Source organism: Zosterops lateralis, assembly GCF_965231275.1.
Source record: "Zosterops lateralis genome assembly, chromosome: 3".
In the NCBI taxonomy this organism is placed as follows: domain Eukaryota; kingdom Metazoa; phylum Chordata; class Aves; order Passeriformes; family Zosteropidae; genus Zosterops; species Zosterops lateralis.
In genome coordinates this window covers 106709985-106723202 of record NC_139764.1, presented here as the reverse complement: position 1 = coordinate 106723202, position 13218 = coordinate 106709985, and the positions used below count along the sequence as shown (strand labels likewise).

The following is a 13218-nucleotide window of genomic DNA, read 5'->3' as shown; positions in this document are numbered from 1 at the left end:
GGTGCAGTAATTAAAAATGAAATTATAAAACTATGATAGTTCCTAATAGAAAATGAGTTTTGATCAGTTCATGTATAATAATTTTACTCAAACAGAAATTAAAATGTGTAACTAGTGAAAAAAGTACTGCTTATTAAAAAGAAGGGAAAAGCTTTGTTCTTGAGAGACTTTGGAGTGCTAAGTTCTCTTTTATGTGTCTCAGTTACATACTAAAAGCAGGTAAAGTAACTAGAATCACATGAATAAAGAATATTTTTTTCTATGTCGTGGATTTGACTCGCTAGTTTTTTAATGTCATTTTCTTTCCTTTTCTTTTTTTTTTAAATCAGGCACGAAAGCACATTTTGCAAATTCATACCAGGGATTGGAACCCCAAATTGTCAGATCCTTTCTTAGGAGAACTGGCTGAAAAATGTGTTGGTGAGTGTTATGTTGTTAGTGCTTTTACTGTAGAGGCTTTCTCTTCTGTGTAAAACTTTGAAGGTATGTTAAATGTATCAAGATTTTCTTATCTCTACCTTTCTAAACTTCTGTACTTTGAACAGCACTCTTTTTGTAGTAACAAATATATTTCTGTCTTACTAAACCACAAAATGAGTAGCTAGTAGTCGTTTGAAAAATACATATATTTCCTTTCTGTGACATTGCTGTCCTTATATAGGATGCATACTCTTAAAGAGAAGCAAAATGAAGTTGGAATTGGAATCTTCAGGTAGGCTTCCCACTAAACTAGAAAAAAGAGATAGGCAGACTTGGGTTTTTTTTCTGTCTTCTTACTGACGAAAAAACCCAGTATTTGTGTGTGGGGTTTTTGTTTTTTGTTTGTTTTTTACTGACTGGCATGCTCTTCTCTGACATAAATCCAACAAACTAACCAGCTTTTCTAAAGAAAAACTTTTTTTCCAGATTGCTAGCACAGAGCAACCTCAAAGTATAGACATAGGTAGGGGAGGAAAAAAAGCAACTGCAACATGAATACATTAAATACGCCTTTGGAGCTCACAAAGACCTGCTGTACTGAATGGAGGTTGGTTGTTCAAGATAAGCCTGCTGTTTAAATCTAATCAGAAATAAACCCAAATATTTTTATAGTGAATTAAACAGAGGAAATGACCCTAAAGCACACAGCACAGTACCTTCTCAACAACTTGTCATGCAAAGATACATCCTCTGTCAGTCATCTGCTTGGACGAGCACTGAAGTACTCAGAAAAAGAGCAGTCTCAAATATCTGTGCTTTCGAATCCATCAACAGGGAATCTTAAGAACTTTAAATTGAACATCAGTCCATTCAGTCAGCTACAGTACATCCGAATTATCCTCTTCATCCACAGGGACATCTCTCATCGAAGCAGCATCCCTCCGCTTTTGATGCACAAAGACCTCAACATCTTCTGGTGAGGAGAAAACATAACTATCCAGCAAACTCCAGTTTAAGCTTTGCCGGGTATAATACAGCACATGACAAACCCTTCTCATGTAAATTCTGTTTGAATGATGCAAACACTTGGTGCTGCTTAGTGGGAGAGAGGGGAGTAGGTAGGAAAAAACCACAGATGTTTCTTTAAGAATTCACCATATTTTTTCAGTGAGAAGACAATATTTTAAAATTTTGGACAGTAGGGAAAGCCATTTGTACATTTGACTGGAAGACATTCTTTGTGCTCCATAAAGCCTGTCAGTTCTGTGGAAGTCAGCAAACAAAAAGAAACACTCTTTTCTGTTTTTCTTGGCTTTCCTGCTCTACAACTACTGTACGCTTGATTGTCTCCAGTCTGTATCTTGGAATTTAAGTGTTTCTGCACATCCAAGATAAAAATCTTTGGAGTATTATGAAGTTTTTTTCAAAACAGCTGAAGTAGGACTGGTGTATCTTCTTCACCTTGAGAATGTCTCATTGTTTCTGTAAGTGAAATCTCTGCAGCAATAATGATTTAGACAGACTTTTCCAGATTCTTTGTGGCCATTACCAATGGAACTCATTGGCACACGTGTATGTCTGTGATACAGTTTATACCAGTCTGCTATTTCCTCTTGTGGGCAGGTTTTCTTTAAAAACAAACAACCTTCCCCCCAGAAAAGCAACTCCCCCTCTTCCCCAAGTAAAAGCTGCCTAGACTTGGCAGGCTTTCGGCACAGCATGGTTGACACCTCTCTCCAGTTCAGCAGACTTGGCAACACTTAACTCCAAGCTTCTGGATCCTAATGAAGAAAACTGCTGAAATACTCCCAAAGCAAATGACTTTGGGGAGGCAGGTGTATGTGCAACTCAGGACTTCTTATGATCCAGGGGTGTAATTAGAAGGAAATTGGAAGGGAAGAGCCCCAGGACCTGCAAAAAATAGGTTATTTCCTGAGGGTTGATTTTTGTCCCAGGTGTTATGGATTACAACCTTTTAGTGGATTTCTCTATATGTGAGCATTAAAGACTCCACTTCCCTGAATGGCCTCATGCCTACAATGTGTGTGAGACAAAGTGAAGCAGCTTGGGGAGAGCACAGCTTTGCTCAGAAGACCACACACTTCTGTCTTGTTAGTACTTTCAGTAAACACACATAATTACTATCTTTTTTCTCTTTACTGGGGATGGGTCCCAGATATCCTTAACTTTATAAATTCTTTCTTATCTCTTGGGCTTATTCCTTTGTTTGGAATAGTAACTTTCTGTAGGTAGAGAGATTTACCTACGAACTCAGTCTTGCAGGAAACAAAACATACTAGCAACTGAAAAAGTGTGAATTCCTCCATCTGGCATTTTGCAGATGAATTTTTTTACAATGTGTAGTAAGGGTTATTTAAATGATGTTATTAAATAGAATTATAAAGAAACAAACTATTATACTGAAGATGCTTGTTAAAAATATCCTGTGCTTATTATTGCAGGAGTGTTTTGTGGCAAAATGATACCATGTTAGATTTTTCTTTCCCATCCTCATGTAATGACGGTGGGGGAGATTTTGGCATTATCATTCCTGTTTTTCACAATTCTTTAAAATGAGCCTAGTAGTTATTTTTCATCTCTGTCATCATGCTGAGTTGTTTGCTAACTTTCCCTGCAGCCATTTTGGGAGTTTTGTAGGGAGTTGCACAACATAAAGTGGAAGAAGTGGTCAAAATTATCAGAATTGTTCACCTAAATGCTTCACCCTGTTCCGTAGCACTTACTTGTGGGTTTTAGGCAGAAGAAATTTTAAAGAGGACACAGTTTCTGCACAGTAGAGGTGGCTGCAAAATTCTGGTGATCAAAGTGCATTCTTTGGAAACCGACATAAGAATCCACTTGTTTGCTGTCCTGCTTTTTGAAAGTTGTACTTCAGAAATGTTCAGCAGAGTTTGGTAGTACTGGGTAGAAGAAAATGGGCTGCTTGACAGGAATCTTCATTTTGTTCTAAGTTAAGCTGTGCCAGTACATTTTGCCTGGCAAATTGAACATCTTTCCTGAGATGCTTCAAAAAAGGAAGCAAATGCACTGAACTCTGAGTTTATATTACAGTGTCAATTTGGGTAAAAAACTGCATCAGGTTATTTATTGTTGGTATGATGCATTTTATTTTGTTTTGACAATACTTCACTCATGTTTTTCTTCTGCTTAATCAGTGTGTGTTTGCTTCTTAGCAATAAAAAGCTTTTAAATGTTTCACAAGGTACAGGATTTTTGCTGTTTTCTTGTCACTGAAATGGATGTACAGTATACATAAGAGAGTCCCTCAAAAAGAGACACCAATTATTAGTCTTCAAATGTAATTGCTCATGAGAAATGAGAGGTAGAAATGGAGACTAATTGTGTATCTGATCACCTGAGAATTTAATTTTAAAAATAGGCTACAGGCTATTATTTCCTAATTTTGCAATTCTTTGGAGATGTACAAGCGGTGATTAAAATGACTGTTAGAAAGTGATGTTACAGCATTTGTTAATAGAAAAGTAGGGAAGGATCTCGTTCCTGAGCTGCTGAATCCTTTCCCAAAAATACTAAACTAGATTCTAAAGTGACAGGCATTCAGGAAGCTGCATATCTTCAGCATATCTTTGATTTAAGCTTTGATTTAGTGCTCCCCTCATTTTTTGTTTAATCTTGGGTGGTTTTTGGATGAGAAGTGGACCAATTTAAATGGGAATGTGATACCTGATACCTAAAGAACAATGCAAAATTTAGAACCCTGGTTTGGTTTCTCTAATGCACCTATAGCTGCTAATAGTTTTATGTAGTTGGAATGTGCCTGCATAGTTTTGATTTCATGTTAAATGAAAGTTAGAAAAATCCTAAACAACATAACTTTAGTGCTGAAAACAATTAGTTGTCAATTGATTAATACAGTGGAATATCTGAACATATTTCAAATATAGTGTGTATTTATTTCAAGGTAACTTGGAAATGTGAATTGCTACATACATTTTCGGTAACAGTCATGGTGTGGATTCACCAAATTTACACAATTGTAACTACTGACCTTTTAATAAAATTACAAATCTTGGTTTAAAAATTGCAGGAATCATCCAATATTTATGGTGATTGTCCATCTAGGTTTATTTTTGTTTTCCCTTTTTTAATTATTATTTTCAAATGTATGTAAGAAAGGTGCAGTTTGAAGTCTCACCCAATTTAAGTCATCTATATAGCTGAAAAGTGGGTATCTTTTACTATTATCCCCCAAATTAATATGTGAAAGATGGGGATGGAAAAGTGTCTACAGTCTTCCATATTAATGGCTTCTTTTTTTATTTTTAAACACTGTCTATGAAATTAGCTTTGTTTCTTATTGCTGTATGGATCTTGTAAAAATATACATGCCAGGAGCACTGAAAGAACATCAGAGGCTGAAGAGAGGGAAGCAAGGCAGGCCTAAATTTTGTGACCTGGTGCTGCCAAAAGACCAATCATGGAATCACAGATTGTTTTGGGTTAGAATGGACCTTAAAGCTCATCTCATTCCACCCTCCTGCCATGGGCAGGGGCACCATCCACTATCTCAGGTCACTCAGAGCTGCATCCAGCCTGGCCTTGGACACTTCCAAGGATGGGGCACCCACAGCCTCTCTGGACAGCCAGTTCAAGTGCCTTATAGTAAAGAATTTCTTACTAATATCCAATCTAAACCTGCCCTCCTTGGTCTTAATACAAAAATAGAATAGAAAAAATGCAAGTAACTTAAGACTTGGTGAGGAGGAGGTAGTCTGGTAAAAAACCAGTTGAATGAGAATAGTTTTAACTAAAAATTTGATTAATTACCTTCTATAAACACTTCATTACAAACCCATGAATTTTTATATGGCAGTACCTCAGTGCAACATTTTCCTGTAGTGACTTTAATTCTCAAAATGACTTTTCTCACTGGAATACTGTTTTACAGTTTTTGAAAGATGAAGCTATGGTGCCTCAAAATACAGAGGCATATTAATGTCTCTTGCTGAGAGAGATGGAAAAACTTGAAAATCTAATTTCTAGCTCTGGGGAAAGCCCCCAAACCATTAGTACTGCAAAAGACTCAGAGGTATTAACTCTCTCTGTATTTCATAATTATCAGATCTATGTTTTTCACTAATGATTAAGCAATTATAGGTAGCCACCTGTAGATACTTATGAAGATAGGCTAAATTAAAATTTTAATGCGTTTTAATTTCTACCTTTGGTTATATTTGTAAAGTTATGGAACTTTTAAAAGTCTGAAACATTTTTCTTCATAGTAGAAGTTACCATTTTTCCAAGAATTCAGAGTACGCTTTTTTTAACAAGAGATTCCATCTCTTCCATATTCTACTCATCAGACATTTTTCTTTATATTGCTCATTTTCTCAGACCGTAAAAGTTTAAAGTTGGTGATGTTCAGTGTAACAAAATTACTTTGCTATTAAAGAATATATTCATGTGGAGCTATTAAAGGAAAAAAGGAGGAGAGGGACCAGCCTGTTAAAATTGCACAGATATGTTAGACAATATTAAGGGAAAAGAAAGAGCAATAACAGACCTATAACCCAGGACTGAAAATACGCTATATATCAAGTGATATAGTGAAAACGTACGTAATTTTAACCTCCGCGTGGAATGAATTTCTTAGTATAGCTTATAAATGTGTCTAATTTCTTGATATACAACACTGTCATCAGGTTATGACCTGATACCTTTTGGCAGACGCTTTGTGGACCTTGACAGTTAAGTACTCCTGACGTGTTTTTAGCTGGATAAAGCTATGTCTGAGGCAGTGCTGTTTCATGCAAGATGTTTGTGTCCCTGTGTGCACTAGGGTACTGTGGAGCCGACATCAAAGCACTTTGCACTGAGGCCGCCTTGATCGCCCTGAGACGCCGCTATCCCCAGATCTACATGAGCAGTCAGAAGCTGCAGCTGGACGTGTCCTCGGTGGTTCTCAGCGCGCAGGATTTCTACCACGCCATGCAGAACATCGTGCCCGCCTCCCAGCGCGCCGTCACCTCCTCGGGACATGCGCTGTCCCCCGTCATCCGGCCGCTCCTGGAGCGCACCTTCACTAAGCTCCTCGAGGTCTTACACAAAGTGTTCCCTCACGCTGAGTTCAGCCAGGGTGACAAAAGTGAAGGTGTGTGGTTTGGGGTTTTTTTTTTTTTTTTTTTTTTTTTTGGCAAATGCTGTTTCAGTTTGCAAGTTTTTCAGCTTGTCCACCTAGCCTTAGGTCTGGTGTGTATTTCCTTCAGTGTTAGGATGTGTTGTTGCAGGACATGAAAGAAAGAGGAAAGACTCCAAATATTTCAGAAGGCAAAGAGCATAGAAAAAAGGAATTATTGTCTAATTCTTACTACTTTTTATAAGGTGTTCCCATACAGACTTAACATGATTGGTGAATAGGAGTGACACCTCTCTAATCCCACTGGTTAACTAGAGAAACAGCAAAACACCACCTGGAGAAAGATAGTTTGAGAAAGGATAGTTGTTTGCCAAGATTGTTTTGAGAAGAAGCTTTCTTGAGAAATTTTTCCTTGGGAAAAAGTTAGCAGGTGCTAGCAGGATAAAATCTCTCAGACCCAGAAATATCAGGCCCACAAGGATGTAAATACTATTTGCTTGGATCTTACGTAATTATTTTTGCTGATTCCAAGTTGTTGTAGAATCTAATGACCTGACCTATACAGAGCAAGGTCCCATAGGTCTGAGTACCATCTATTAAAAGAACTCACAAGTAATTTACAACTTAAATACAAGAAATTATGGGGCATAATTAAAGGGCAGAACCAAAAAAAAAAAGTGAGACAGTGTTGCTGAGTGTAACAGGACCTGAAATTGATGCTCCTGTCCTCCACAATGGTTAGCTATCCTAAGTCCTTTGCTTGCTGGTGGTGCAGAGGCTTTGGGGGGCTCACAGCTCAGCTGGTGTTTGGCTGAGGTACCTGAGCCTGTGCAATGCTCATGTGCTGATTAAGAAGCAAGTCCTGAGGCTTTCCTCTCCTTGAAATGGCCTGGTCCACTCCTGATCCTCCAAGCTGATTCTGTGAGCTTAGCAAGTGGAGAATTATTTGCTGTTTTGTCAAGTTAACTTTTTTTACCAAATTAGTGAATAAAATCAACTCACTATGGGGTCAGTGAATGCCAGAAACCTGCTGCAATGGGAGCATGTGGGTGCTCCAAGGAAGCAAGGAATAAGAAGGACTGTTTTGACTGGCAGAGAGTCAGTAGGTTCTGGGGTTTTTCTACCTAGCTCTTCTCTGAGACATACTTTAATAGTTACCCTGGTCATTTCTTGGAAGTTAAATGTTAAACAAGATACCTTGGGTTTGAGATCTGTTTATTCTGATGCAGCCTACTGTTTTTATCTGGGATCATTCTCATCCCCCAGCTCTGTAAACAATACTTGGGGTTGTGTGTGATTAACTTGAAAACAACCCAGTCATAAAGCAAATCTGTGACAGCCATGACTTTCCTCTCATTCCTGTTCCAGAGCACGCCTTCAGCTTGCACCCCAGGCAGCTTAAGCTGATCCTTGTGCTGGCTGCTGCAGTTCTCCAGCCCAGCTGTGCATTTTTGCTCCATCCTTTCCACTTGCTTGAGTACTTCAGGTCCTTTGTTAAACTGTTTTAGCCAGAAAACTCATCCAAAAATGATGTATTTATATGTTTTCTGCTGACTGTGGTGTAGCTGGAGGTTTTAACAAGTGTTGGAGTTGGCCAGAGATGGGCCCTGGGAGCATGTGGTGGTGGGTAGGGGGAAATGAGCTGGTTTGCAGCTGCAGTTAGATCCTATTGGGCTCCCTCAACTGAAAGTTATTTCTGATGCTTAAGTTTCTGTAACCTGTTAGTAGCACCCAATTAAGAGATTGTCATTCTTGTTGAAGAATTGGTTTAAGTTCAGAATAATTTTCTGTGTTTGTATTTTTTACATTCCTATTTATTACTGCTCATTATTGGTAACAAATTGAGTTTGGAAGCTTAAGTTGATTTAAATAGTAGTTTTACTAGATAATTTGCTGCTATGGGTACTTTTTAAATGTTTGTAGATAATTGATTTTGAAGATGCATGAACTGAGTTTTCTTTTAGTACTTCCTTTAGTTTTTTCTTACCCCCTTAAATCTAAGAAAATACTGAATAACAAGCTTTAATCTTTGTTAAAAGCAGAAAAATCCACTTTCAGGTACAATGATTGCACACAAATGTAGATTATACAATGGGGCTTCAATTTTTTTTAAATTCAAAGTCAAGTATATAAAAGATGCTTACAGGTATGCTTACAATCTGCACATCAGGTTTTCTGCATTTCACTAGAATTTCCTCTTTCTTGTAATTCAATGAGTCAAATGCTTGAGCAGAGAATGTCACAGAGACTTGATACTTGGGATTAAAAGATGCAGGGCTGCCTTTTAAAATAATGCTGTATTTTAGGGAGAGAAAGCCAAGTCCAGTGCAAGAGCACAGGACTTAACTATGGCTACATTTGGTATACTGAAAATACTGTCTGTTTTAGGGACTGCTTTAGTGAGCCCAGAGATAGCAGGCTTATGTCCAGTTGATTTGGAGGTCTCCATCCTTAGCTTTAGCTAAATATCCAGCCACTTCTGTGCCATGATTTCTTGCTCTGGATTAGCTTTTGGCCACTGCTTGGAGTCTGCAAGCCTTTTTCACCTTTTCTCCCAAGGAGTGATTGTCAGGTGTGTGACTGCATCACAATTGACAAGAGATGTGGCACCTCCTCATCTCATGGCAGCAGAATATCATTCCTGCCCAGCCCACCCCAAATCTAGTTTCTTACATCACACAGCCAGCTAAGGGAACCTTTGTTGTCTCTTAAGAATTTTTCCTGGAACCCTGGGACAGTTTTTCCTGTGGCTTAGATGGCACCTCCATCTGACACTTGATACTGCCTTGGAGGAGATTCCTTTGTCCCGTGGTGATTGTCTGGTCAGTGTGGCAGGACCTGTGCCATTGCCTCACGTAAATCCAACGAGTCATGCAGTGGATTGGGTATTTGAGAATAATACTTGAATCTGTCTGTATTTCACACTTTCATTTCACAGCAATCCCTTTACTTAAGTGTCTGTGGCCAACTTGAGCTGCTGTTGGGATGTCTGGTGGTTGTCCTGAGCAGCAGTGTGCTGCAGTGATTGTGCTGCTCTCAGGAATGCTGCCCATCCATTGCAGAGCATTTTCTTGCTCAGCAGAGCTGGCCTCTGCAGTTCTCCTGCTGTACAGCTGAGTGGCTGTGGCCATTTTCATCCCATCATTGCAGGCTTCCTTCCCTATGGAAATGAGAATGAGTGTCCTTGCATAGGGCAAAAACAACTCAGCTCCTTTCCTGGGGCAAATTAACATCTTGCAGCATTTCTTTCCTATTGTCAAATCACACCAGGTAACTCTTAATCCCGTTGCAGCTCTGGGAGCTAATTTACCTGATTTTCAGCTCTTACCTGGTTGTTCTCCTTTAGTGTCATATTAGTAATTTTGCAGTTGTTTGTCTCTGAAGTGTGTCTTGTGAATATAATCAGTCTTTGAGCTTTTTGTTTTTCAAGGTCTGTATAGAAAGTGCTTCAGTTCATTGTGCTACCATATTAGCAAAGGAATTAAAATAGGTAAAGGCATGGTATATGAATATGGAATGCATTGAACTGATTTTGATAAAAAGTAGTTTTGTATTCTTCAGCAGATTATCAGAGGGTGGAAAACAATTCTTCATAAACATACACTGTCTAGGTAGTCATGCTGAGAATGATTTTGGAAGAAGTGTACCTGTGAGAATTTGGACACTTGGAACAAATAAATAATTACAAAATTCTATGTAGTCTGAGGAATGACAAATTTTATAGCTTCATCCTTGAAAAAGCCTGTAGCTGTGAAATAAACCCAAAGGAAGCATTTCATAACAAGTTAAACTTTTTTGTATTTGAAGAGTTATTTAGCTTGATTGTTTAAAAAACTAAATTGTAATTATGATTAGACTTCTACAGTATTTAATTTGTTTTGTTTTTTTGAAATAATAAGTACTTATTATTCTGAAGGCTGATACTTAGTTTTAACTAATTTCTTCCCCATTTGAAGATTTGTTATAATTGACACAAAGAAAATTGTAATGGCTTGTCTTGTTTGTTGTACTTGTACTTGGAAGTGATAAAGTTCTAATTAATACATCTCTTGGAACAGATGTACCAAGTCTAATATTAGATGATAGTGAAGATGAGAATGCTTCATCAATTTTTGAGACGAGCTGTCACTCAGGATCACCAAAGAAACAGTCATCAGCTGCTATACATAAACCCTACCTTCATTTTACAATGTGAGTGTTTCTCTGAATGCATATAATTCAGTGGATAAACCCAGGAGATCCTTACATCAGGAGAGCTAAAAAAGTTGTTCTTTTTGCTTTGGGGTGGCAGTGGGGTTCTGTGATGGAAACACTTAAGTGCACAAATAAGAGTTTTGGATGTGGGGGGTTCTTGGGAAAGGCCACATCCTACACACTGGAATCAGAAATGTTTTTCAATAGGCAAATGTAGATTAGGAGTAAAGATGCTAACAGCAATTGTGAATTTTAACAAACTACTTTGAATTGAAAGATTAAGAACTGAGAAGAGATGTATGTGGGAATATTTTGGAGGGGTTGTGTGCTTTTTCTTGGTCCAAAGTACAGTTGAGTTTTGGTGTATGCAGCTGTTTTGAAGCATCATATATAATTATTGTATTCAGCATTTCTAATATGCTTTTTTCATTGTTTTTCATGGAAAGTTTCAGGAAAACAGGCATTTAGAAAATATGTATGAAATTTGGATGAGTGTTTCCTGTATAAATTGGACTGGCTACACTAATTAACATTTCTTTGTTTTGTGTTAAGAATAGTTTTAGACTACTTTATGTGGTCGTTTCTGCAGGGAGTTTGCTGAAAAAGAAAATTAAGTTAGAAAAACTGGTCATTAGTGTCACTGTTTAGTAGAGCCATCTTGTGGAAAACTGCTAAAATTTTTATGCTAAATAATAATGCCAGAACAGAATTTATGGATATCTAAGCTTAAAAATAAGGATGAAAGTTAAAAGAGTTGGAGGGACATAGTTAAGTATTCTAATGCCAAATTTAAGCTTTTGTTGGGAAGAGGGGGAAGCCAAACCCAAAACAACAATAGATATTTGTATGGATGTGTGTCTTTAAATAAAAGAATCTCAGGACTGTGCTTATTTTTGCAAATTATGTAAGCCTCTCTGTCTGTTTTCTGAGCATTTTTGATTGTTGTGTGTATAACCACCACCACCAGAACTGAAAGCCAAAGGTCAGCAGTGTTCATTGCTGTTCCAAAATATTTAATATGAAGTAATACCAGCAAGTCTTGTTGCACTGCTTGAATTCATTGATGGGCAGATAAAATGCCTTAATGAGAGAAAATGCAAATTAATTAAAGACTTTCTTGTTTTATAATCAGTTTTCTATAAATGGAAAAGACTTTTAATGGAAAAACTTAATGTGTTTTTCTTCGTGTGTCATTTTTCCATAAAATTGGGAAAAAACACCCAAAAGAAAGAAACAAACACAAAATCCCCAGACCCCTTCTATGGATTGCTTACAGTTTCTTTCTCAATAGCAAAAAAACCCCCAAAATAAGTTTAACTTTGCAGTTTTTCTTTGAAGTCTTCCTTCTGTCCAGAAGTCTACTGATTAAAAGTGTATGAATAGGCTAAAATACACGATGAATAGTGATGTTATTCAACCCTAATTCAGGTCCTTTTTCTTAAATAAGTAAACTATTATAATGTTCATTGGTTCTTGAAAATCTTGGGCAGCACTTTAAGGGATGAAAGGATTGACCTGGGATTCCTGAGGCTACTGAAGAGATATGTTAGTAGCTAGGACTGAGCTAGAATGATTAAATTGCTCTCTTTACTGGATGTTCAATAAGTCTTTTTATATGATCAAGGAATTAGTTTTAAATAAACTGGTTATAATGAAAATTCTCATGAATTTAATATATGCATAGCTTCACACAGATGAGTTTGAATTAAATGGTTGTGAAACCAAAGAAAAGCTAAATCTTGAGTTATTGGCACCTGAAGTAGTATAGAGGGATAGCCAAGTTAGTTGATATTTTTAGGCTGTTATAGGAAGCTATTACCCATTACTGAAAGTCTTATGGATTCCTGAATACCTCCTGTATATCCATCCATTGATGACATTGGTGTGTTAATTGACTGTTGTAACTGTTCTGTCGCAGGTCAGCTTATCACCAGCCAACCTCTTACAGACCGAGATTACTGCTCTCTGGGGAACGAGGGTCAGGTCAGACATCACACCTTGCTCCAGCACTATTGCACACCCTGGAGAAATTCTCCGTACACAGGCTCGACCTGCCAGCTCTTTATTCAGTCAGTGCCAAAACGCCTGAAGAGTCCTGTGCACAGGTGATATTTCAGATTCCCTTGTAATGAGTCAATTATGTCATTCAGCTTTCTGCAGTGTAAAGGCAGCCAGTTGGAATGTGACTTAAAGTCCAGGGTTTTGTAGGCTCCTTCTATTTTCTGTTTAAAATAGAGAGGTCTCTAGAGGGTGATGGAAATCTCTCTAGTGACTAGTGAATGTAATTACATTTTTGACCTGCCCCCTCATCACATACCTAGTGCTAAGTAAGTCTAATCTGGATATTCAGTATCTGATGTTCATTTTATTCACTTGTGTATAGATTGGTGTGCTGTGGTTCTAGGTTCATTTGCTTAGTTTTAGGTGTTTTACATTTCTAAATAGCTTGTGGTGAATACTGCATGAATTGCAAAATAGTTTGATTT

General features: G+C 37.6%; 1 protein-coding gene across 2 annotated transcripts in view; it reads left to right on the top strand.

Annotated features, from left to right (window-relative positions):
• ATAD2B (ATPase family AAA domain containing 2B) overlaps positions 1–13218 on the top strand; it is a gene marked incomplete at its 5' end in the record, with an annotated part of 75110 nt that overhangs the window by 30119 nt on the left and 31773 nt on the right. For both annotated transcript variants that reach the window (XM_083857516.1, XM_083857515.1), the window contains 4 exons: positions 330–420; positions 6242–6553; positions 10597–10729; positions 12651–12837. In XM_083857516.1, coding sequence (XP_083713642.1) covers positions 330–420; positions 6242–6553; positions 10597–10729; positions 12651–12837 — 723 coding nt within the window. The remainder of the gene's footprint in view (positions 1–329; positions 421–6241; positions 6554–10596; positions 10730–12650; positions 12838–13218) is intronic.